Source organism: Colobus angolensis, unplaced genomic scaffold (assembly GCF_000951035.1).
Source record: "Colobus angolensis palliatus isolate OR3802 unplaced genomic scaffold, Cang.pa_1.0 Scaffold70, whole genome shotgun sequence".
Classification (NCBI taxonomy): Eukaryota; Metazoa; Chordata; class Mammalia; order Primates; family Cercopithecidae; genus Colobus; species Colobus angolensis.
This window is the reverse complement of record NW_012120710.1, coordinates 5451961-5475930: the sequence shown is the minus strand read 5'-3', so window position 1 is coordinate 5475930 and position 23970 is coordinate 5451961. Positions and strand designations below refer to the sequence as shown.

Sequence of the window (23970 nt, the reverse complement as noted above, 5' to 3'; positions counted from 1 at the left end):
TGTATATACCCATATTTGAATAATATGTTCTGCTAACAAAAATGTACCATAGCTCAATTACTAAAATAAAGTAGAGGCTACTTTGAAAGGAACAGTATATTTACTATGTCTTTAATCCCATTGCTATCATTTTTAAACCTTACCAAAAAGAAATTATGAATCAAAGTAGGAATCCCATTATTGAGCAAGGTAAAAACCATTAAAAAATATAAGTTACAAGTGTGGAAACAGGGAAACCAGATGATCAGCAACTTGGTGGTTACATGTGCTAGAAATTTGTATGTTAATGTTTGAAATATATGTGCTTATGTTATGCCTTACTATGTTCTGAGAGACAGTATAACGTAACGAGAAGTTTAAAAGGTAGGCTCTGAAATCAGTTGAGTTGGGTTTGGGTCTTGGCTCTACCATTTACTAACAGGTAATACTGGTCAATTCACTTAACCTCCATGTGTCTCAGTCTCCTTATCTGTAAAATAAAGAAGATAATTCTTATCATATAAGGGTGTTTGTAGGATTCAATAAAATAATCCATGTAAGGGAGTACCTGCTACATAGTAAGCACACATGACTCACTAGCTAACACTGATGCGCCAGTGAGGGTGCTAACATAATGAGTAAGAGTATTCTTGGCATGGGGGCCAGTCTGCCCAGATTCAAATCTCAACTCTGTTACTTAGCAACTCTGTGAACTTGGGAGAAGTTACTTACCCTCTTCATGCCTCAAATTTCTCATCAGTAAAAAATATATAATAGCTCTAGCTTCACAGGATTAGTGTGAGGATACAATGGGTTAATAAATACAAAGTGTCATGTGTAATATAAATGGCATATAAAGTGCCATAATGTAATCAACGTTAGCCACAATTTTGGCATTATTGGCTTTTTGGCTACATAGAAAACTGCTGTTTCTCAGAACATCCATATATATTACCATGGTCACTTTAGCTCTATGCTTCTCACTCTCTGTTTGAGACACTCAAACAATTTAGTTTCTAGTACAGGACTCAAGCAATTTAGTATTTAATATAGACAAATCACCAGTGCCATCTAAGCAGCGAGCTGTTAATAAATTCACCAAATAAGGAATGTTGCTAAAAAGGGGTAAAATTTCTACAGATATAAATTTATTAACACAAACAATCTAATGTAGTTAGAAATCTGTGACAAACTAAATATAATGTAGTTTGAAAACTATGACTATTCTAAATAGTTTAAAATTAACAAAACAAAAATTATATATATGTGTGGTGTACAATATGTTTTGATATATGTATACATTATGAAATAGCTAAGTCAAGCTAATTAACATATATAATACATCAGATATGTATTTTCGTGGTGAGAACATTTAAAATGTACTTTCTCAGCAATTTGCAAGTATACAGTATGTTGTTATTACCTAAGTCACCATGTTGTACAATAAACCTCCAATAAACTTATTCCTTTCTAACTAAACTGTTGTATCCTTTAATCAACATCTCCACGATCCCTTCCCCAGTCCTCAGTCCCCAGTAACCACCATTAACTCTATGTTTCCATGAGTTTACTTTTAAAAATTCTACAGGTAAGATCATGCAGGTTTTTCTTCTGTGCCTAGCTCATTCTACTTAGTATAATATACTTCAGCTTCCGTGTTATAGCAAATGACAGGATTTCATTCTTTTAAAAAGTTGATTCTTATGTCATTGTGTATATACACAACAACATTTACTTTATCCATTCAGCCACTGATAGACACTAAAGTTGATTATGTATCTTAAAGTAATGCCGCAATGTGCAGCATTACTTTAGGATGCAGGTATCTCTTTGACATGACTGATATCATGTCATTTGGATATATACACAGAAATGGAATTTTTTGATCATATGGTGTTCCATGTTTAATTTTTTGAGGAACTGTCATGCTGTTTTCTAAAATGGCTGTACCAATTTACATTCTAAACAGCAGTGAGCAAGGGTTCCTTTTCTCTACATCCTCAACACTTACCTCATTTTCTTGATAATAGCCATCCTAACAAGTGTGAGGTGATATCTCATTGTGGTTTTAATTTGCCTTTTCCTGATAATTAGTGATGTTTATCATTTTCATATACCTGTTGGCCATTTGTATGTCTTCTCTTAAGAAATGTCTTTTCAGGTCACTTTGTGTAGAAAGGACATTTTAAGAATTACGGTTGTGACATGTTTATACAGCTATCGAAATGTCATACAAATGCCAAGTACAGAAAATTTCAAAAACTGCAAATTATAAGAAGATTGCTTGATAAACACAGTATCAAAAAGAGATTCATTTTGCACGAGTCAAACAATTGAGAAACACTGTTAAAATTTTTTGGACAGATTTGTGATGTTAATAAACTCCTGATCTTCTCTAGACCTCATTTTCCAATGATATGAGAGTGCTGCATGTGTTGAACTTTTTCTAGTTTTAAAGGTAAGTGATACTATCACTATACTAACTTTAACATCATTAATCTAAGCATTATCTGTCAGAGTGTTTTTCTCGTGGGGAAACTCTGATAGCTTCTAAGATTCTTATCAACTTGATGATTTTTGTCAGTGCAGCTATATTGGAGGAAAAGAATTAGAAGTATGAATTTTTGATATAATGTAAACAGCACAAAAGCCATAACATATGCTAAGATATTATATTGTTGGATAAAGAAAAATATTAATACCACATAAAGATCCCATATAATAGAATTATATAGCTTTACTTTTTGCACATCACATGATTGTTAATCAAAGCTTACAGAACTCAAAACTACAAAGCTACTGTAACCTATACTATACCTGCAGTCCTCATTTTGTGCAGTCTAAATATGCACAAATTTCAGAACCACAATTTAGTTAAATGATACTAGTCCTCCAATAACACATTTCAAATTTCATAGTAATTACACAAGAGCTGCTGGCTCTTTAGCCCACAAATCACTACAGAAATAACAGATGACATGATGATCAGTGACCAGTCATAGCACTTCTTTCAAATGATTGGTCATTGCACATTTGCAATCTTCAAACATAGATAGCAAAGTGTGTTTTCTCCATGTTTCCCAGAGATAAACTCACATGATAGTTTACAAAAGTTGATAATAGACAGAGGGGATTAGCCTATAAAAGTGGAAGTATAGCAAAGAAACAAAATGTGATAATGCTGGGATGGTAACTGGATGTGAGTAGGAGATCTGAAAATGGTAACAACAAACAAAGATAAGAGAAACCTAGGCCTGAAGCGAAAAGCGAAGGTAAGTACTATGTTGAAAAAGCCTCACAAATATAAAAAACAAAGTCATTTCAATAGGATTCTAATTTAATGTAAATGGAGTTGTAGGAGAAATAGCTGACCATAGAATGCTGACACTGAATCCTTTGGAGAGATGTAGTTATGCAGTCAGAGGAATTTAATGACGGTGAATCCATCACATAAATGAGGAAAGTGATCGTAACATCTCGGAGGAAGTGACACCAACGTGAAACTTCACACTGAAGTTCCTTTAAATGTTAAGGAACTCTCAGAGAAATTTCACAACATTGAAAGTACAACAGACAAAATACTGGGAACTAATCTAAACTTTGAAAGGAATATAACAGTTCAATTCACCACGATATAGAAAAGATGCTCATTCCATATGATAAGTTATAGAATTAGATAGAAGGCAAACACTGCTCCAACTACTTTTGACAAGTTTTTGCAATGATATCATACACCTTCTCAATGTTTCTAATGTTCTAAATTACAGTGTACTAAAAAACATTAGTTTGGTTTTACTAATTATTCATTTCCCTATACAGTTATGAACCACAGTAGGAGAGTTTTTAATGCTTTGATAAGAAGTTTTAAAGGTCACAGAAAATTATCATTTTTACCTTTGATTATTAAGATCACATTACCTGGTTTCATCTTACATCGTCATTTTTAGGGTCCCATACTACTGTGCAAAGCAAGGAGTGTATGTGTTGCCAATGCCTATATTTTACTTTCAAGGATTTTGTCAATGTAAGCAGAAATCATTCAGAAATCACTATTACACCTATTACCAGTATAACAGCTAGTCCCGTTCTGAATGTATTTTATAAATTACTTGCAGTATCATGATATGATGTTGAAAGATGCCCTTTGTTTCACTTTTAACAAAACCAGATAAACAGAAGAGCATTATGTACCTGGTAGTGGTAACTGAACTAATATACCACTGACTCTTGGGTCCATATTCAATTGATCAGTTATGTCCAAAAGCTCTTCCTGAGAAACATCCTTCGGTTTTAGAATGAGCTCACTGCAAATACCTAGAAGAAAAACAGGCAGAGAAGGTCACTTGACTAACTGAATATGGTTTTTCATCAATAGTGTCTAACACAGTGTGGGACTGTTCCTACTGCAATGAAAGGTTCTGATGTTCCATGCATCATCAGGAAGGATTGTTCCAATAGTATATGTGTTTTCTCTTGATTCACATGCATTCTTTGGCCTGGAATCCCAGGTGACAATTTGTTCTTGTTTGAGATAAGCTACTGTTAGTAGATTTGAAGAGAATAAAATTATCACTACCACACAACTAGTAGGCCAAGTTTAAGAGAGTGAACAAGCCAGGTTTATTATTTGACTAAAGTAAATATAATGAAAACAGGCCTTTTAGGTGTAAACTATTCTTTGCATATCTTGCCATAGAATATAAAACACATTGAATTAATCCTATAAGAAATTGGAAGAAAAATCATATGGAATTAACATAAGCTTTGGTAACTGAATAATCTTTAATAATAACACATGCAATTCAAATGGCACTTATTTGATCATTATCATTCATAATTATCACAATTTGAAGTAAAAACAGAAAACATATTTAGTAGTAATTACAACTAAAACACATACCCACCTACAGCAGAGGCAGCTCTTATCTTATTCCTGACGTATGTATGGCTTGCTGGGTTATCTCCCACTAAAATTATACTGAGGTGAGGTCTTCTGTTTCCAAGGGAAACCCATGATTCCACACCTCGCTGTATTTCTTTCTGGATACGCTTGGCCATTTCGGTTCCTGATATAATAATGGCTTCATGTCTGTGGAAAGCAAAACAATAAATGTAATACTTAAAAGAAAATAAGAAATATTCAACTGCGTAAATTTAAGGTACAAAAATCAACAAAATAACCATGATTCTCCAAGCACCCAAAGTTTGATTTTTTTTTTCAATTATAGTGACACCTACTCTTCAGGTTCATAAATATTTTATAATTTTGTGAAGGATTGCAAGTCTGTTATTTAGTTCTACAGTATAATCTATCTGCTGTAGAATGAATGTGCATGTCTCTTCAAAATTCATATGTTGAAATCCTAACCCCAAATGTTATGATATTAGGAGGCAGGTCCTTTAGGTGGTGATTATACCATGAGGATACAGCCCTCATAAGTGACATTAGTGTTCTTTTAAGAAATTCCAGAGATCTCCCTTGTGCCTTCTGCTATGTGAGTACATAGCATGAAGACAGCTATCTATTAACCAAAAAGTGGGCCCACACCAGACACTGAACCTTCTGGTGTATAGACCTTGGACTTCCCAGTCTACAGAACTATGAGAAATAAATTTCTGTTTTTGTATAAGCCCACCAGTCTATGGTATTGTTATAGCAGCTCAAATAGACTAAGATGCTAACTACAGTGTACATTTCTTCACAATTTTCACTTCTGTACTACATATATATACAAAATATATATATTATACACACATATGCATACATGTGCATATACATATACACACATTTTTGTACTCATATAAATTATCAAACCACATATCCAAAATCTGGACTATAATATTGCATAAATTTAAAGTTCTGCTATTTTTTCTAAAGAGGCAGATCAGCACAGCCTAGTTAAAACTGGCAACCATCTTGAAGACTGGACTCCACTGTGTATACACATAGTCCCACAATCTTGCGACCCTAAGGCAAAATTAGTTCGTTTTTGGTTAGCATATCCTACACAAGACGCTGAAGTCATGAGCTTCATACTACACAACTCTTTTAACTTACTCAAAGAAAAATGTTATTCCATGGCCCCAGGCATGGCCCCAGACAACAGCTGTGAGTCTTGCCATGCTTGTCACTGATTATCGTGGGGATCGGGTCAGTAAACAGATAGTTTAGTTACTCCCCGATGCAATGGCATCATTTCTAATGGAATAAGTTTCCACAGAAGATTACTTCCTGGCAGTTTATATGTATTTCAGAAGGTAAGAAGTGCTATATTTTGATAGATGATATAAACTATCTCCAGAAAGGCACAAAGAAATACTTCCCAGAAAGGCTTTTCTGCTCTCCATGACCTCAAACTTGAAAGTGGTGAATTACATTGCTCTTACTGTGTGTTTATTTTTTAAAGGTATCTGATAAAGTAGAAGGTGGTCCCTTCTTCCTTCTGCCCCTGTCCTTTCACTATTGAACGGCCTGGTAAAAACATGATCACTACAAAAAACAACAAATGTAGGTCAATAAATGTTATGAAAAAGAGGAAAAGGAGAAAGAGTAGGAAGCAGAAGAGAAAGAGGAGGAGGAAAGGAAGCCTTATAAACCTTAATTCTTTGTGGTACCTGTACACTTTTAATTTTCTAATGAGGGCAGGTGCTATAAATATCCACCCTCATATGTCTGTGGACATATAGGTAGAACCAGATCAAAAATACACCATTAGAGCACAGCCACCAGTCGTCCACAGCATTCATCTCAGTTCATGCAATTTTGATGTAAACAATGTTCTGCTAAGAAGCAATTCCAAGTGTGGTCTATGGATACACACATCAGAAACTGCCTGAAACTGCAGATTCCACAACCCCATCTACAATTCAGAATTCCTGGGGGTAGGGGTAAAACCTGGAAATCTGCACGTCTAAAAATTTCCTACATGTGGTTCTTGTGTATGACCATGTTTGAAAACCACTTTAGTTTAACACAAAAGTGTATTTTAATAACAATCATAATTTATGAGTAAATAACTGAGCAAATTGGATAGACAATACAATCACAACTAGACATTCTAAGTAAACTCTACTTTTGATTCTAATTTTGTCTACTCTTAAAATTTTAATAGCTTTCAACACAAGAAATGTCATGATAAATTCAATATATCAGTCTTGTTCTGCTGTCTCATTTCTGTGTTATTCAGTATAATTGCTGTATAATAAACTGGACATATTTAATGTGTACAAGTTTTAATATATGTATATACCTGAGAAATCACTATAGTCAAGAATATGAACATGTCTATCATTCCCAAAACTTTCCAGGTGCACCTTTAAAATTTTGCCATTCCACCTGTCTCTGCCAGATTCCACTCCTCAATTCACCATTCCAGGCAACAATTAATCTCTTTTGTTCATTATATATGAGTTTGTATTAGCAAGAATTTTATAAAAATTGAATCAAATACTATATACTCTTTTTTGGCCAGCTAATTCCACTCAGCATAATTATTTTTTAATTCACATAGGTGCATGTTTGAATGGTTCATTTCTTTTTTATCACTGAGTAGTATTACATTGTATGGATATACCAATATTTGTTTATCCATTCAATGGTAATTATTAATGGATATTTGGGTTCTTTCCAGTTTTTAATCATGACAAATACAGCTGTTACAAACATTTTACAACACATATGTTTTAATATATTGAGGGGGGGACAGAGTCTCAATCTATCACCCAGGTTGGAGTTCGGTTGCAAGATCTCAGCTCACTACAAACTCCGCCTCCTGGGTTCAAATAATTCTGATGCCTCAGCCTCCCGAGTAGCTGGAATTACAGGCATATGCCATCATGCCTAACTTTTGTATATTTAGTAGAGACGGGATTTTGCTATGTGGGCCAGGCTGGTCTTGAACTCCTGGCCACAAGTGATCTGCCCCTCTCAGCCTCCCAAAACGCTGGGATTACAGGTGTGAGCCACCATTCCTGGCTGCTTTAATTTCTTTTGAGCAAATATCTCAAAGCAGAATGGCAAGGTCATATTGTAAGTGTATGTTGAAATATGTTAAAAACTGTTATACCATGTTACAAAGACACTGTACCACTTTGTGTTCCTTCAAACAGTACATGAGTTCTGGTTGCTCCATATACTTGTCATCACTTAAGATGGTCAGGTTTTAAAATTGTTGACATTTTAGTGGACATATGGTGGTATGTCATTGTGCTTTAAATTTACATTCCCTTAATGAATACTGATGTTGAACATCTTCTCATATGCTTATTTGCCATCTGTGATCTTCTTTGAATTAAATAATTAAATCTTTGTTTATTTAATTTTGCCCATTGTTTAGTAGGTTGTTTCCTATTTTGAATGTTTGAAGTTCTTTGTATATCCTAGATTCCAGTCCTTTATCAGATATGGGGTTTGAAATATTGTCTCCCAGTCTGTGCTTTGCCTTTCTATCCTCTTGTGTTTTTAGAACAGTTCTTAATTTTAAGGTACTCCAATTTATTAATTTTTCCTTTTATGGACCATGCTTTTAGTGTTGTATAAAAGAAATATTTGCCTAACTCGAGGTCACAAAGGTTTTCTCCAGTGTTTTCTTCTAGATTTTATGGGCCTAAGTCATATATTCAGTTCATGATTTATGTCTATTTTTAGTTTGATGAGAATTTGTATGAGGATATTGCCAAATTTTTTTATGTCTATTGAGATGATAATATGTTTTTCTCGAGTGTTAGTCTGTTAATATGGTAACTGATTAATTTTCAAATGCTAAACCAACCTTGCATTCCTGGGATACATCCCACTTGGTTATTATGCATCTATCCTTTCCAGATTATCATGGATTTCATCTGAAATTTTGTTAAAATTGTTGCATCAAAGTGCCTAAGAGGTCTTTGTAGTTTTCTTTTCTTATAATGTTATCAAGTAGCTTTGATACCAGGATGATGCTGGCTTCATAGAATGAGTTAGGAAGAATTCTATCCTCTTCAAATTTCCAGAAGAGTGTGTAAAGAATTGGCATTTTTTTCCTCCCTTAAATGTTTGGTAGGATTCACCCATTAAGCTATCTGATTCTGAAGTTTTCTTTCTGGGAAGGTTTAAACCAACAAACTTAAATTCCTTAATATAGAGGGCTATTCAGGTTATCTATTACTTCTTTTTTTTTTTTTTTTTTTTTTGAGACGGAGTCTCGCTCTGTCGCCCAGGCTGGAGTGCAGTGGCCGGATCTCAGCTCACTGCAAGCTCCGCCTCCCAGGTTTACGCCATTCTCCTGCCTCAGCCTCCCGAGTAGCTGGGACTACAGGCGCCTGCCACCTCGCCCGGCTAGTTTTTTGTATTTTTTAGTAGAGATGGGGTTTCACCGTTTTAGCCAGGATGGTCTCGATCTCCTGACCTCGTGATCTGCCTGTCTCGGCCTCCCAAAGTGCTGGGATTACAGGCTTGAGCCACCGCGCCCAGCCTATCGATTACTTCTTGAGTGATCTTTTGTAGTTTCTGCTTTGTACCTTCCAACACTTTGTATGTAATTATAGACAAATCAAGTTAAAATAAAATAAAACTTTTGAGGTTTTTATTTTTCAAAGTAAAGTAACAAACTTTTTTCACTGTTTCCTATGAATTTCTGGTGATGACATTTTATGAATTCATTTAAGTACCCTTTTGGCACTAAGATAACAAGGACCTTGTATATTAGCAAATACTAAGTACTGCAGATACAGCAACAAATTCCAGCACAACTCATTTATAAGTAATAACAAAGAAAAACTTTCCATAAATCAATTTGTGTCAGGAATATTTTCTTAGGGTAGAACACTATTATAGAAGCAGATTTATCTGTTAAAAAACTAGAAATCACCTAACACGGTAAGGAATATACATTTTATTTTAAAATATAAAAACATCTGAACTCTGTCTTGCATTTTATAGCATGTGAGTAGTGATGCTACTGCTGACATTATTGATTCACTCACTATTAAACAAAATAATTTGTTCACAGGCCACTGTGAAGCTGGCAATCACTGAATATAATCCAGGCTAATTATGACCTAGACAGTAACCTGCATGACCTGGAGAGTGTCAGAGAAGACCAATAGCATAAACGGATTCCCAGACTCCAAAGGGACAACCTTTATACAGATTAAACTTAACTGTACCATGTATACTCATGTCTAAGACTGCTCAGGGTTTACTTTAAATTATAGCACTGAGGTGCTAAGTCAGCTTGCTAACTAATTACAGCAGACATGATACAGCCTGGCTAGCTGGTGTTTATGGGTAAATTAGGAGTTAGGTTTCTGAGCATTTTTAGTAGCAACTGGCCCCTCCAGTCGACTCCATCAGTCACTGTAGAACTCAGCAAGCCTAGCTCTGTAGGAGTCACTATAAGAAGAAAAATGAAACAACCTCAAATTAATGCAGGTCCAATGGGAGAGTGCCTGCATCAGTCCATGTGCTGGAAGAACTGGTCAACTTATGCATTCTCATTACTTTAGTGCATAAACAAATTAGATTTTTCAACATGAAAATTCTTGAAAAGCTAAAAACGTTAAACATCAGCAGCAATTCAAGTGTTCAGCCACTGAATAATACATCTCCTAAAATTTCTCTCTGGCTTGTCTTGATCTCCTCTAATCCATTTTCCATACTGTAGCCAGAGTGATTGTTTTCTAATTCAATTACATCAACTCCCTGGTTAAAACTCCTCACCACATGTTAATTGTTTATTCACTTAATAAATACATGTTGAAAGTCTCCTATTCACTGAAAACTATTTTAGGCACTGGAAATATAAATAATAGGGCGCAAAACAATTACTTACTTTTATGGAGACAATATTCTAGTTGAAGAAGATATAAGCATATTGAAAAACAACAGGTATTTAATATATCATGTGTGACATGAAGCAGAGAAACAACTTATCTGAGGGCCAGAGTTATTTTATATAGGTGGGTTAAGGTATCACTTCTCTGATAAATCAGGTAACATGTGGGCAGAAATGAAAGAAATGAAATAAGTCATGTAGATTCCTGGGAGAAAAGCATTCTAAGCCAAGGGAAGTGGACAGCAAGTATGGAGGCCTTTAGCAAGGAGCATACCTGAAATATTTGAAGAATAGCAAGAAGTCAATGGTGGCAGTGGAAAGAACAAGTGAACTGGGACAAGACATGAAGTCAGAGAAGGAGTGGGACATCAGATTACATAAGGCCCTGCAGGCCTTTGAAAGGATGTTGGCTTTTACTGGAAGCCATTCAGAGATTTTGACGTGACTTTCATTTTTAAAATAACTGGTGAAAATATGGAGGATAGACTCTATGAGATCAAGTGGAGAAGTGGAGACTCCAGCTAAGAAGCTAGTATAGTATAACACGCAAGGGATGATGGGGAGTTAGGCAAAGGGGTAGCCTTGGAGGAGCTAAGTAGTCTGATTCTGAATCTATTTTGAGAGTGGAACCATTGGGAGTTACTGAGATTGGGTGTAGGATATGAAAAAAAGAAAAACAGAAGGCAAACATGACTCCAACATTTTTGACATGAGAAATTGGGGGGAAAATTAACTAAAATCCAAATTCCCTATAGGTTACAAAGTTCTGCATAAGCTACTTTGGAACACCTCACTGCTAAAGAACACTGTGCTTAGTGAGTTGCACACTACACACCAGTCATATTTTAATTCATGAACTGCACCATGTTCTCTCTGTGCCTTCACAAATAATTTTCCCTCTGCCTAAAACTCCTTCTTCTCTTTCTCACCTCTCCAACCAAGTTTGCCAAGTCTGTCCCACACATTGCTCAAGTCTCAGCTCATAAAACACTCTGGTAATGTTTTCCGAACCCTGTACCCTGAGACTCTGCTATGAGCTCCCACAGTACCTTGTTTTTACCCTTTTGAAGTATTTTAAATCATTGATATTGTCTAGTTGTCTGTCTTCTCTGGATAGGCAGCCTGTAGCTCTCCATTTCTTTATGTCAATTGTTACTTTATTTTGTTCTTATTGTGGTGCCATGTTTCCCTAATGGCTCATAATCTTTGTGTCCTTTCATTGGTGTCTATCACTTGAAGAAGTAGGCATCTATTCCAGTCTTTATAAGCTGGCTTCAGTAGGGAAAGCCTTTCACCAGTCAGTGGGTCTAGAGATTCTTGATGGGCCATCCGGCATGGTCCATGGGTGGGCTTGTTGCTAAATCCCTTGGATTGGTTGGCAGGTGATGCCTCAGTCAGCAGGTGGTGGGCCTAACACTTCAACTCACAGGGGGCTATCTGGTGTGAGGGTCCACTGGGATGGGCTGTCATTTGGGTATATAGGAGCAGTCCTGGAGCCTGGCCCTGCAAACACAGACCTGAAGCCTAGGTTCAAAGGGGCCATCCCGGCACTGGGGTAGGTCTTGAGGCTGAGTCCATGGGGACCAGCCTGGCACTGGAATGGTCCTGGTCCCAAGTCTGTAGGGACTGGGCTGGCACAGGGTCCCCTGGAATGGGCCTGGTGCCTAGATCTGCAGGGGAAGACCTCGTACCTGGAACCATGGGGTTGGGTCCAGAGTTTGGGTCCCTGGGGACAGGCTTGGACCCGAATTCGTGGAGGCTGACCTGGTACTTGGGCACGCTTAGAATGTGGGTCCATGAGTTTCTACCTGATGCCTAAGTCTGCAGTGGCTAAGCTGGAATCCTTGGATGCTGCCCTGGCATTAGTGCAGGCCTAGAGCCTGGGTCTGCAAGGAGTGGCCTACAGGCTGTGTCTGTAGGGGCTGGCCTGGCACTGGGATGGGCAACACTTGTTGTATTTTTTTCAAAAGTTGTTGGAAACTATTAATCAACATATTCAACAAATAGACTAAATGGGGGTAGGGACACCTTCAGATTTAAAGTTTTTAGTGAATTGTAATCAGTGAAACCAAAGCTTACAAACAGAAACGTTATCTCTTCAAAAGGAAGGGAAGAAGTAAACCAATTTAAAAAATGATAGCTCAAACAATGCACAAGTAATTTCAATTTCTGTCCTTACGAGAAGAGACACAGAGACACATACACACAGAAGGGAAGTGAAGACAGAGAGGGAAGACAACCATTTGACAACAGAGGCAAAGACTGGAATTATGCAACTGCAAACTCCTTAGGAACACTGAAGGACTGCTGGCAGTAACTAGAAGCTAGTCGACAGAGCACGGGCCTACAGATACTTTGCGATTTCAGACTTCCAGCCTCCAGAAGTGGGAACACAGATTTCTGCTGTTTCAAGCCACCTAGTTTGTGGAACTTTGTGTACAGCAGAATTAGTAAATAAATACATCTATAATGGCAATTAATAGTTCAATGTCTGAGAAGAATCTTCTAATGGAGCTCATATTTTTTGTTGAATAAAATTTCATTGAATAAATTACTATTTTGTAAAATATTGGAATATAATTGAGAAAAACTTTACTTTTCCCATATCTAAATATGGCAAACTAGTTTTAAAACCATACACAAAAACAATTTATTTGATGACTTTTATGTAAGTATTTGCCAAAGAAAAGTACTTTGAAAAGATACACCAAGATAGCACCTTTGAAAATATTTAGGCTAAAATATCTTCCCATTTCAATGTGCAAAACGTAGAATTAAGACTGTTCCATTTAGCAATTTATGTGTGCTTCAGCATCTATGGAGACAGTACTTTTAAAACTAAAATAACCATTGTCTAAAGCAAAGACTCTATTTGCAACTGTTAAGAAAATTGCAGAAAATGTAATTTTAAAATTAAGCATAAGGGCTGGGCCTAGTGGCTCACGCCTGTAATTCCAGCGCGTTGGGAGGCCAAGGCGGGCAGATCACGAGGTCAGGAGTTCAAGACCAGCCTGACCAATATGGTGAAACCCCGTCTCTGCTAAAAATAAAAAAATTAGCTGGGCCTGGTGGCGCACGCCTGTAGTCCCAGCTACTCAGGACGCTGAGGCAGGAGAATCCCTTGAACCCAGGAGGCGGAGGTTGCAGTGAGCCAAGATCACGCCACTGCACACCAGCCTGGGTGACAGAGAAAGACTCCATCTCAAAAAAAATAATAATAATAAAGCATAAGATCTTATTAACTTTTTTCAGAAAATTATCAGTATCAAAGTGTTAAAAGATACAGCTAAGAAATTGATTCAAATAAGTGAATATGCACCAGGAATAATTATTCATGTTGAATATTCATGTAATATAAATTTTTATTTTAACATATAAGGATATAAATTATCTCTTAAAATGTTAATTTTGAAAATAGTTTGAAACTATAAGTTCACTAATATATTTGTAAGCCAATAAATATTCCAAATACATAATTTTCATTACATTCATGCCCCTTTTTACTCTAAAAAATGTGCTAGTTTGGTCTACAAATTATATAGTGACCTTGGCATTAATGCATATCAAAAACGAAATCCATTTGACCCCTTAGATATTATTTACATGATGTGCCCTGTCATTACTTGCTCAGGTGGTTTCCCACAAAGGCAGAAACGACCTTCCCCCAAAGGCTGCAAGAAAAGGAGCCCTGCTTACTGCTGGGCTAGCCAGGAAATATGGCTTCACCAGGAGGCAAAATTGAAAGAAGGGAGGTGGCAGCTAGTGAGTAGCAGGGCAGCACTATGTAGTACAAATTACTCACCTGAAATCAGAAGTCCTGAGCATCAGAGCTCTAGGTCACCATTAGTAGCAATAATAAAGTTAGGCAAGTAACTTAGCTTCTCTCAATGGCACGCAATTTCTTCACCTACTTAATGGAAATACTCTCTTGTTGACCTTACATTACATAAGAGGATTTGGCTAAAAGTTCATTGGCTGGTTTGCAAAAGTGGCTCTTTCTCCTAGTTTCTGTTACATAACAGATGGAGATATATTTCGATAACCAGAAACATTATGAGGGCAGAAAATCTTCAGCACTTAGTGCTGTTTCCATGGGCTTGTTTACTTGTACTTCCAGAAAATAAACTAACCACCTTATCTATGCTTGTTAGAATCAAATGATGTATTTAATAAACTAGAGCAAAGTAACAAAGGGGGGGGATTATTTCTGTGTATCAAAATACTCTTCCACAAAAAAGTAGCATAACAACAAATAAAACCTAGTCAAGATCAATATTTAATTCGTATACTTGAAAAATCTACATCTCTATAATTTGTATACTTGAAAAATCTACATCTTAGTTTCAATCTCATCTTTATTCACAACTTCAACTAGAGCTGCAATGAACCATTTTATCTCTATACAGATGAAAAATCCTAATACAATGACTAACAATTACAAGCTCTACCCAGGCCCTAACATACAGTTTAACTGCTTTACATCTTAGGGCATATCTTTGATATCTTGAGTTTGTACAATAGAAATGAAACCCCCCAAAAACAGGGCAAAATTCCATAGACAATAAAATCAATCACCAGTATAGGGAGTGTTCTCAGATATGTTGTTAAAATAAATGTATACCTGTAAGTGTTACGTTTATGGCCTCTTCAAAAAAAATTCGTTTCATACCCCAAGTACCCTATTCACATCTGGAAGAAATTTCACTAGAAATTACATTTGCAAATCAATAAAAAGTAAAATAATTTATTTTCATTAAATATGACTCTTCTTGATACTCAGTTTTTTAATTAGTTAACTTTCTGACTCTGTACTACTTAAACAATATCCATTCATTTTCAAACTAACTTTGTCAGAAAGAACCTTAGATGCTAAGCTTTGTGCCACAAAACCTCTTGGCCTGTTTGCTGAAACCTGTGGACTCTTTCTCAGAACAATCCCTTTAAACATTCAATATAAAATACAGATTACAAGGAAAACCAATTTTACTGAAATGCTATCAAATGCTTTTTTTAAAAAGTATTAAATAACAGGATCTAGTGGTAGGTCTAACTACCATAACAAAATAGTGATGTGCAGATGATGTTTTGTGGTATCTGCCTCAACTTCGTGATACTGAAGTATTTGTAACTTATATTAGCAAGTCACATGTACTGATGATATTATGTATTTGTTGCCAACACTGACAATGAAAAAAAAAAAAAGCTAAATTTATTAAAAGTTAGTAACCTCCAATCCAAGTTTATGGATCCCCTGAATTCTATCCATACGGTCCTAGGTTAAGAACATCTCAAACTGAGGGAATCTAACAAAATAATTTGTAAAATATACATGCAAATTAGCTTTCTAGATTCACAAAAGTTCTATGAGATTTAATATTAATAAATGTTTCCAAAAGAAGAAAAAGCAAAAGTGAGATAAGTCAATAATTATAAACTGCCTGTAGAGAAGAACACTGGAAAGATGATGTGGGTTCAGGCCTTGTCTTCACCATGTATTTACTGTGTCAACTTGGACAAGTTTAATTTCTTTAAGCCTCAATTTCTCAATCTGTTAACTGGAAATAGATAGTAATAGTGTCTGTCTTCCTCCTTTAGTTGTTGTGAGGATCGAAGGACATACTGTATGTGCAAAATCTCAGCAAAGTGCTTAACATTAAGAGCTCCTTAGATATTAAAAGTTATCAACAATACAACTGAATTCCTTAAAAGCATGATGGCATTCATTGCAGTTCCAGTTAATTACAAACAGCAAAAAAAAAAAAAAAAAAAAAAAAACTGGGGAGAGAACATCTGTTGCAAACTATACACACACCCTCACTTTAGAATTATGAATCTTTAGATCTTTAGATAGTCTTTGGATCTAGGAACACTCTAATGAGCCTAATTATAGAAATCTACATAGAGTTCAGATGATGAAGCGAACAAACCTGGTTGGTATGATGTTGACAAGAACACGACCTCAATCTGAGAGTAAATTATTACATATTTTCCAAGAACTAGACATTTAAAAATAGCAAGATGGTTAGGTAAGTTAGGGCGAATTGATTTAATATACTACGATGCAGTCATTGAAATGCTAATAAAAACAATAGCAACACAGAAACCACTTATGATGTAACCTTAAGTGAAGCAGCTGGCTAAGCCTTCTTGGATAACATCCTGCCCTGAATTCTTTAACACTACTGTTAATTTAGGTTCAGATTGTGTTCTATTCTGACCATAAAGTTTTCTACCTTGCATGTAAAATGTTTTCTCAAATCCCAAGTGAATTTCTTAATAGCAAATACCACTTATTACTAATTATTTCTTTAATTTAGCATACTCATTTACAGCTCAAATTTCACCTAAGCTCCTCTCTTAAACCTCCTTCCACAACTTAATTATCTCTAAGCCAAAGTGTAATTTCAGGAGTTCCATGGGATTTCTTGAAAGAGTATGTGCCCATGAAAAGATCATCTGGTGTTGCTCCTTTCTGCTGTTTTCATCCTCCCATCAGAGTACTAATATGAAAGAATAACAACTTCAAGACATTTGAACAACAAAGATTTGGGTCATTAAAGAAATTGCCAAATTATTAGTAAGATCATGATTAACTAACGAGATCTAAAATTACTACTAGTCCCTCTTTTTCATCTACTGATCCATTTTAGTCAAAAATCTTGATTGTGGAGATATTAGAACACACTATTTCTGAACAGCTGGAACAAAGAAAATAAAACTTATGAGAGACCAAATGTTGAAATATTTAGTTTTTGAATTTAAAATGACATAAGAATTTCTTAGAAATCAAAATTGTAGCCAGATGGCTATTATCTCATTTTCAGTAGAACAGGTATAGCAGGAGGATAGGAACACCACATTATCAAATTTGCCAACTAAATAGAAGATGATTTTGAGAAACTGCCTTTCCTAGTCCTTAGAAGAGACAGAAATACAGAGTAAGTAGTAGAAGGAAGAGTCTGGAAAAAAATGAACATTGTTACTGATAAAATGTGTCTTTCTTAATTATTAAACTTAACTACCCATGGTAAAAGACATGAATACTTAAATAACACAAATAAGTATCTTTTACTATTTCCAAAAATGTAGATTTTTTTTAAATGTGGTCTAGCTGCAAAAATTATAAAGTCAATGCCAGTGCGACAAAGAGAAAGGTGAAACTTCCAAAAGACCTGTAGGCAGTACACATTTTTTTTTTTTAAAGCTAAAAGAAGTAATAGGATGAGGAGAAAAAAGAGAATCTACCAAATTAATGATCTGAGGATTCACCGAGCAACAGGATAAACATGGAATGCTTGGGATATCCATTTAGTTAATTAAAATAAGTAGTTCAGTTAGAATAAGCCAAAGCAGGGTTTGTGAAAGTGCCCATGTTGCAGGACACCTTCAAACCTGCTTTGAGCATGGCAAGGTCTATAACCTTCCCACCCAAATGGGATAGGCTGCTACCAGGCTCCTCACACTGAAAAGCACTGGGCACAAACTCATGTGATGACTTTTAACTAAGGATGTTTTGATTTGTAAACTGCTCACGCACCACAACAAAATGGGAAAAATTTAGTTACAAAGACTTTTTTTTTCATTTTTAACCTTTTGCCTGGGTAGTTAATTCATTTCAAGAAACAGTAAGCTGCAACAAGAAGGGTTTATTTACTACTTTAACATTAATTTCTCCCAATTAATAAGACCTAAATTCTCATGCATAAACAGGAAAACAAATTCATTGCAAATTTTAAAGGAAAACTCACTGAGAGGAAAACATTAAATGATACTTCAAAATACGGTAACTTCCAAACTCCATCAAACATTATTTATTGAAATTCTACTTAAAAAAATTCTCCACTAAAAAGTATTGTAAATATTCCATTATTATAGGTATGTGGCCAAAATATGAAAAAATAATCAAAGATACTTTTTCAATTAGGGCTCTACATAGCTCAGAAATCGTGATAAATCTGTTAATTTAAAACAGTCAATATCACTGGGATAAGAGTTTATCAAACTTAAAGGCAATTTTCAGTGAGAATAACACTAAGGTGTAAATTTCATGGCAAAAGAAATGATGTCAGACTTAAATCACATTAACTATGAAGAACTAGACAACTAATGTGTCACTATATATATAAAAAAGATGACTGTGGATGGGGACAAGTGGGGAGGCAGACAGTGGCAACCTCTGGAAGATGGAATCTCTTCTCTCTGCTGGTCCTAGAAGAGAAAAGAGACACCAATAAGCATCAACACACTGTCCGAATTCCTCCCCACCCGAGCCCCACAAGTCCACAGGTGTTTCTCAACCTTGGGGCCAACCTCACCTTCAGAGACGGTATTCAGTACAAAGAGGGTGTCAAAACACCCGCCTTATCTTAACTTGCCTAGTGCCGTCTTTAAAAAATAAAAACTATCAAAATATATTACTTATTTTTATAATTACAACATGCATCAAGTGGAACTGAAAGCAGCCGGGCTGAAATTAGTAACTGTTATCGTCCACAGGGATAATAGCTTTCCAAAAGCTTTGCACTCAACTATTTTAAATTATAAGGAGGTCATTACGTGTTACTTAAAAGTTCTGAATTCTACATGAGTTGGGGTGTGTGTGTGTGTGTGTGTGTGTACAAAGCAAGTGGCTACAACCAAATTTTGGGGTTGTAACTGTTGTTTGTAATGACTTCCATTCAATGTATGCAGGTCATGGAGAAGATGGGGAGATGGAGTTGTTTACAGCAAGCTGACAAAGGGAAATTAATCAAGTTGTACTATTTGAAACAAGTTATCCTTACCCTGAAAAGCACCCCTAAAACAACTGAAATTCAAAAAATAATAATACAAACAAGTAATTTAGAGTGAAGGCAAATAATTCCCTCAATTCTTTAATACAAACAGAATTCTACAGAATCTGCTTTTCCTAGGTAGTAGAGCTAGCTGGTAGTTCCAAACTAAGTGGCACATTCTTACCCACCCTACTACAGCTTACACAACTCTGATTCAGTTATTTTCTCACATATCCTTGTGGAAGACCTAGTCAGTAGAAACTATGTCCGAAGCAAACCCTATAGGAAGTAATTTTTAAATTCAGTCACTTAAGACTAAGATCTAAATGTACACAATAGGGAGCTAATTGATTTAAATTAAATAAACAGTACGTTTATCATTGCTTTTTTCTAGGGATTGTGCTGGGCACTGGGGGATACAAAAACTCCTTCGGACATAAAATGGCAATGAAAGCGCATTTCTGGAAGCCCTGAAAGTCTGAAAACAGAGGTTCTTCTGGACTCACAGGCTCTGGGTCAAGAAGATATATTTTCATCTTGTTAAGACGGATTTTGCAAGTAAGACAAGCAAAGTAGAAGCCGGAAGAGTGCGTACCCTTTTGTATTTGCATGGTTCTTCCCCAGCAACCAAGTCCAAAGAGATGTAATGAATCTAAGTCTCATCACCTGACAGAGGTTTAGGGCCAGAGCCATACATGAAAAGACTGAGAAATCTGCACTGATATCTGATTTTGTGAAACCATAAATAATTTTAGGGTTGGAAAAGACCTCGACAAAACCATTAACAAAGGAATTCAGAAACGCAAACATTAGTAAGTCACCTGGACAACGTCTACTCCTTTATTTACGAAACACTAAAATAAACAAAGCAAAAACAAATGTTTGGCCAAAGCCGACCACGTGTTTTTATGGTACCTTTTCTTAGTGCCTCAAATGTCTTCCTAAATCAACTGCACCTGCTGCAAAGATGGCACGTTCTGGTGCGAGAGCCCAGAGCGGAGCACGTTTTCGTTCCCCGAGCTGAGGCAACTGCGAATTGACCGCGAGACCGGCAAGGCCACCTCACAGCCAAAGCGGTTCTCGACCCAGCGCGCCGCCGGGCGGCCGCCCACAAGCCTTCAGCCTCACGCGCGCGAGCGCCGCCCGCGCCCCCGCCGCCCTCCCACCGCCAGCGGCTCCGCAACCGGAGCCCGCAGCCCTCGTACCTCACACTGCTGCTCCGAAAGCCGCGGAACGCGCTCCCGGGCTCTCCCGGTGCCCTTACGGAGGGTGCTGTGCTTCTGCCCAGCGCCGGCACTCGGCCCAGGCGGCCGCGGAGCAGCGAGAAGCCGCGGACCGGCACCGTCATGGCCGCGGATCCCCGATTTCCGGACCGGGGCTCCACCTCCCGCGGCTCCAGTCCTAGCGGCTGGAGGCCCGGCTCCGCCCTCACTCGGCCTGGCGGGGCTGCAAGTAGCGCTGCCAGCTAGGTTCCAGCAGACACGCAGAGTGGGGTCAAGAGCGGTTCCCAGGGCCAGGGACGGAACTGACGGGGCTCCGCGTCCTCAGGGGGCGGGGCCAAGACCCAAGCCCCGGGCCCTCTGAGGATGTGGAGGCTTGCGGTGTAACAGCCTGGCGACTCGGCCCCGCACCCAGACGACACACAGCTGGCATTCCCATAGCGACGGCACAGAGAAGGTCTCCAAACTAATCACTTTAGGCAGCACGCCCCACTTTCCACCAAGCCAGAGATCCTGCCCAACAGTGTCCGTGACTACGTGGAATTGGATTTAAAGCAGGAAAGAATAGGTTCATTGTTTCCCACTCCTTTTGTGACATTCCTTGGAAGCTGGAGAAAAGAGCAAAGGTGTGTGGAGAAGGAGCAAAACCTGGCTGAACAAGGAAGGTCTGGACTTTAGGATTTCTATACTTCTACTTTATCATCTCCACTTTTGGAAGGAAATATTGACCAATATCTGTCTTTTCCCGAGTTTATGATCAAGTCGATGCAGGCTAAGAACCCTGCATTGTGTGGTGAGCTTGTGTGGTGAGGAAGCAAAATATCTACTCCCTCTGGAAAAGTAAAACATTAGACTGTCCATTCATTGTGCAAATTAAAGCAGGCACATAAAAAACAGTCACAGACAAAACCAGCTGCAATAACAGGAAACAACTTTTCTCCCAAGGTCAGGCTGCTGCTGTTGAGTCAGAACAACCTCTTTCATAGCTGCACTTCTACTGAGAAAACTTTTTTTTTTTTAAATCATAGACTGTCAGAAAGTTGTCTCTTTAAAATCATATCAACAAGAATGGGATACCCTTCTCTTGCCTGGCTGATCTAAATCCATTTGACACAAATAAGCAGCCTAGAAGAAAATACAGGAAAAAAATCTAGGTGGCTTTGGGTTTGGCAATGAGACTTTAGATACAACACCTAAATCACAATTCATAAAAGAAAAAACAATTTAAACTTCTGCCATGCAAAAGACACTTTTAAGATAAAGAAACAAATCACATACTGGGAGAAAATATTTGCAAAACATTTTTGCAAGGGCTTACACCCAAAGTATACAAAGAACTCTTGAAACTCAACAATTAAAGAAAAAAAAAAGGAAAAAGGAAAACAAGCAAGTCAGTTAAAAGTGAGCAAAAGATCTGAAAACACCCAGCAAAGCAGATATTCAGAGGTCAAAAGAAAAGGAAAAACGTTCAATGTCTTTTATCATTAAGGAAATACAAATTAAAACAACAATGAGATACCACTACACTCCCATTAGAACGGCTGAAGTCCAAAAAACTGATAATACCAAATGCTAGTAAGGATGTGCGGCAACAGGAACTTTCATTCATTGTTGGTGAATAAAAAATGGTTCAGTCACTTTGGAAGACAGTGTGGCAGATTCTTACAAAATTAAATATCATTTAACCATGCAATCCAGCAACCATGTTCTTATATATTTACCCAATTGATTTTAAAACATGTCTGCAATAAACCGTCATATGAATGTTTATAGCATCTTTATTCATATTCTCCAGAAACCAAGATGTTCTTAAATAGGCGATAGATAAACAAATCGTGGAATATCCATACAATGGGATGTTATTCATTAATGAAAAGGAGCAAGCTACCAAGCCATAAAAAGACATGGATGAACCTTAAATACATACTGATAAGTGAAGGAAGGTAGTCTGAAAAGGCTACATACTGCATGATTTTTATTGTATGTCATTCTACAAAAGGCAAAATTATAGAGACAGTTAAAAGATCAGTGGTTGCCAAAGGTTCAGAGGATAGGACAGAGGTTTGAGTAGTGTAGCACAGAGGGTTTTTAGGACAGTGAAACTATTTTGTATGATACTGTAATGTTAGACGCATAACACTATGCATTTGTCAAAACCGACAGAACTTTACAACACAAAGAGGGAAACTTAATGTATACCATATTAAAAAATACTATTCGCATTGGAAAAATGTTTTCTGCAGTGTTACCAGAATCAAGGCTCTGTTTATTCTCCATAAGACTTGCATAGAAAAATAAGCTATTGTATTTTGTTTGTATGTTCTAAATACATACAAACATTTTACACATTTTATCTAGATGTGTAAAAGTGTTTTTTAAAAAATCACATGGAATGGCTTTTTCAATACTAAAAAGTGGAGGGACATTTGCTTAAACAAGTATTTCAAAAAGAAATATGTACATCATCTTGAAAATTATTTGTGGTAAGGAAATATTCTTCACTCCCGTTGCATTTCTCAGACAATAAAGTGGTGAATCCATGCTGTCTCCTATTTTGTCAACAAAGATACTATTTACCCTTTACATTTTTGTATCATAATATATTTTAAAAATCTAATGTTCTTTATTGCAGACATTCATTTGTTAACAGATTTGTTTGTTTTTAACGTTTTACCTAAAATTAACATGCTTTCAGAACAGATTTGCCTCTTTATTTAACATTGTAGAAATGTAATTAACAAATAATTCTCACTACACAATTAAGAATAGACATTCTTTTATGATATCTTCTAAATTTTATCAGTTAGCAAAACTTAATACACTAATTAAAATATTTCTACATATGATGAGAATGTTTACAATTTAAAGTTTTGAACTTGTTTTGGATGTGATTATATGTACAAAAATCATGTAACACTATGCTCATGCTAAGAACCGACATAACAAAATTACTGAAATAAATGTGCTGTGAGGAATGGAAAAAAATATATTATTTAGCAGGTTGGTGGTTTCCAGGAAGGAATGAAGGTTGTGACAAGAGAATCTAACTGCATTACACTTATATGAAATCATCTCACTGGAAAGGCTGGGGAAAAGGTACTGACCTAAATAACTTTGGAATTTCAAGGTTAAAAATCTAACAATAGAAGAAACTGCATATAGGCACTGTGCTCTAGTTAATAA

General features: G+C 36.6%; 1 protein-coding gene across 1 annotated transcript in view; it reads right to left on the bottom strand.

The window, feature by feature from the left end:
• Positions 1-20934, bottom strand: part of MTHFD2L (methylenetetrahydrofolate dehydrogenase (NADP+ dependent) 2-like) — a 138947-nt gene extending 118013 nt beyond the window's left edge. The window contains exons 1-3 of the mRNA XM_011927166.1: positions 20773-20934; positions 4884-5068; positions 4171-4293 (exon numbers count right to left, since the gene is read on the bottom strand). Coding sequence (XP_011782556.1) covers positions 4171-4293; positions 4884-5068; positions 20773-20915 — 451 coding nt within the window. The 5' untranslated portion in view covers positions 20916-20934. The remainder of the gene's footprint in view (positions 1-4170; positions 4294-4883; positions 5069-20772) is intronic.
• Between the last annotated feature and the right edge of the window lie 3036 nt (positions 20935-23970).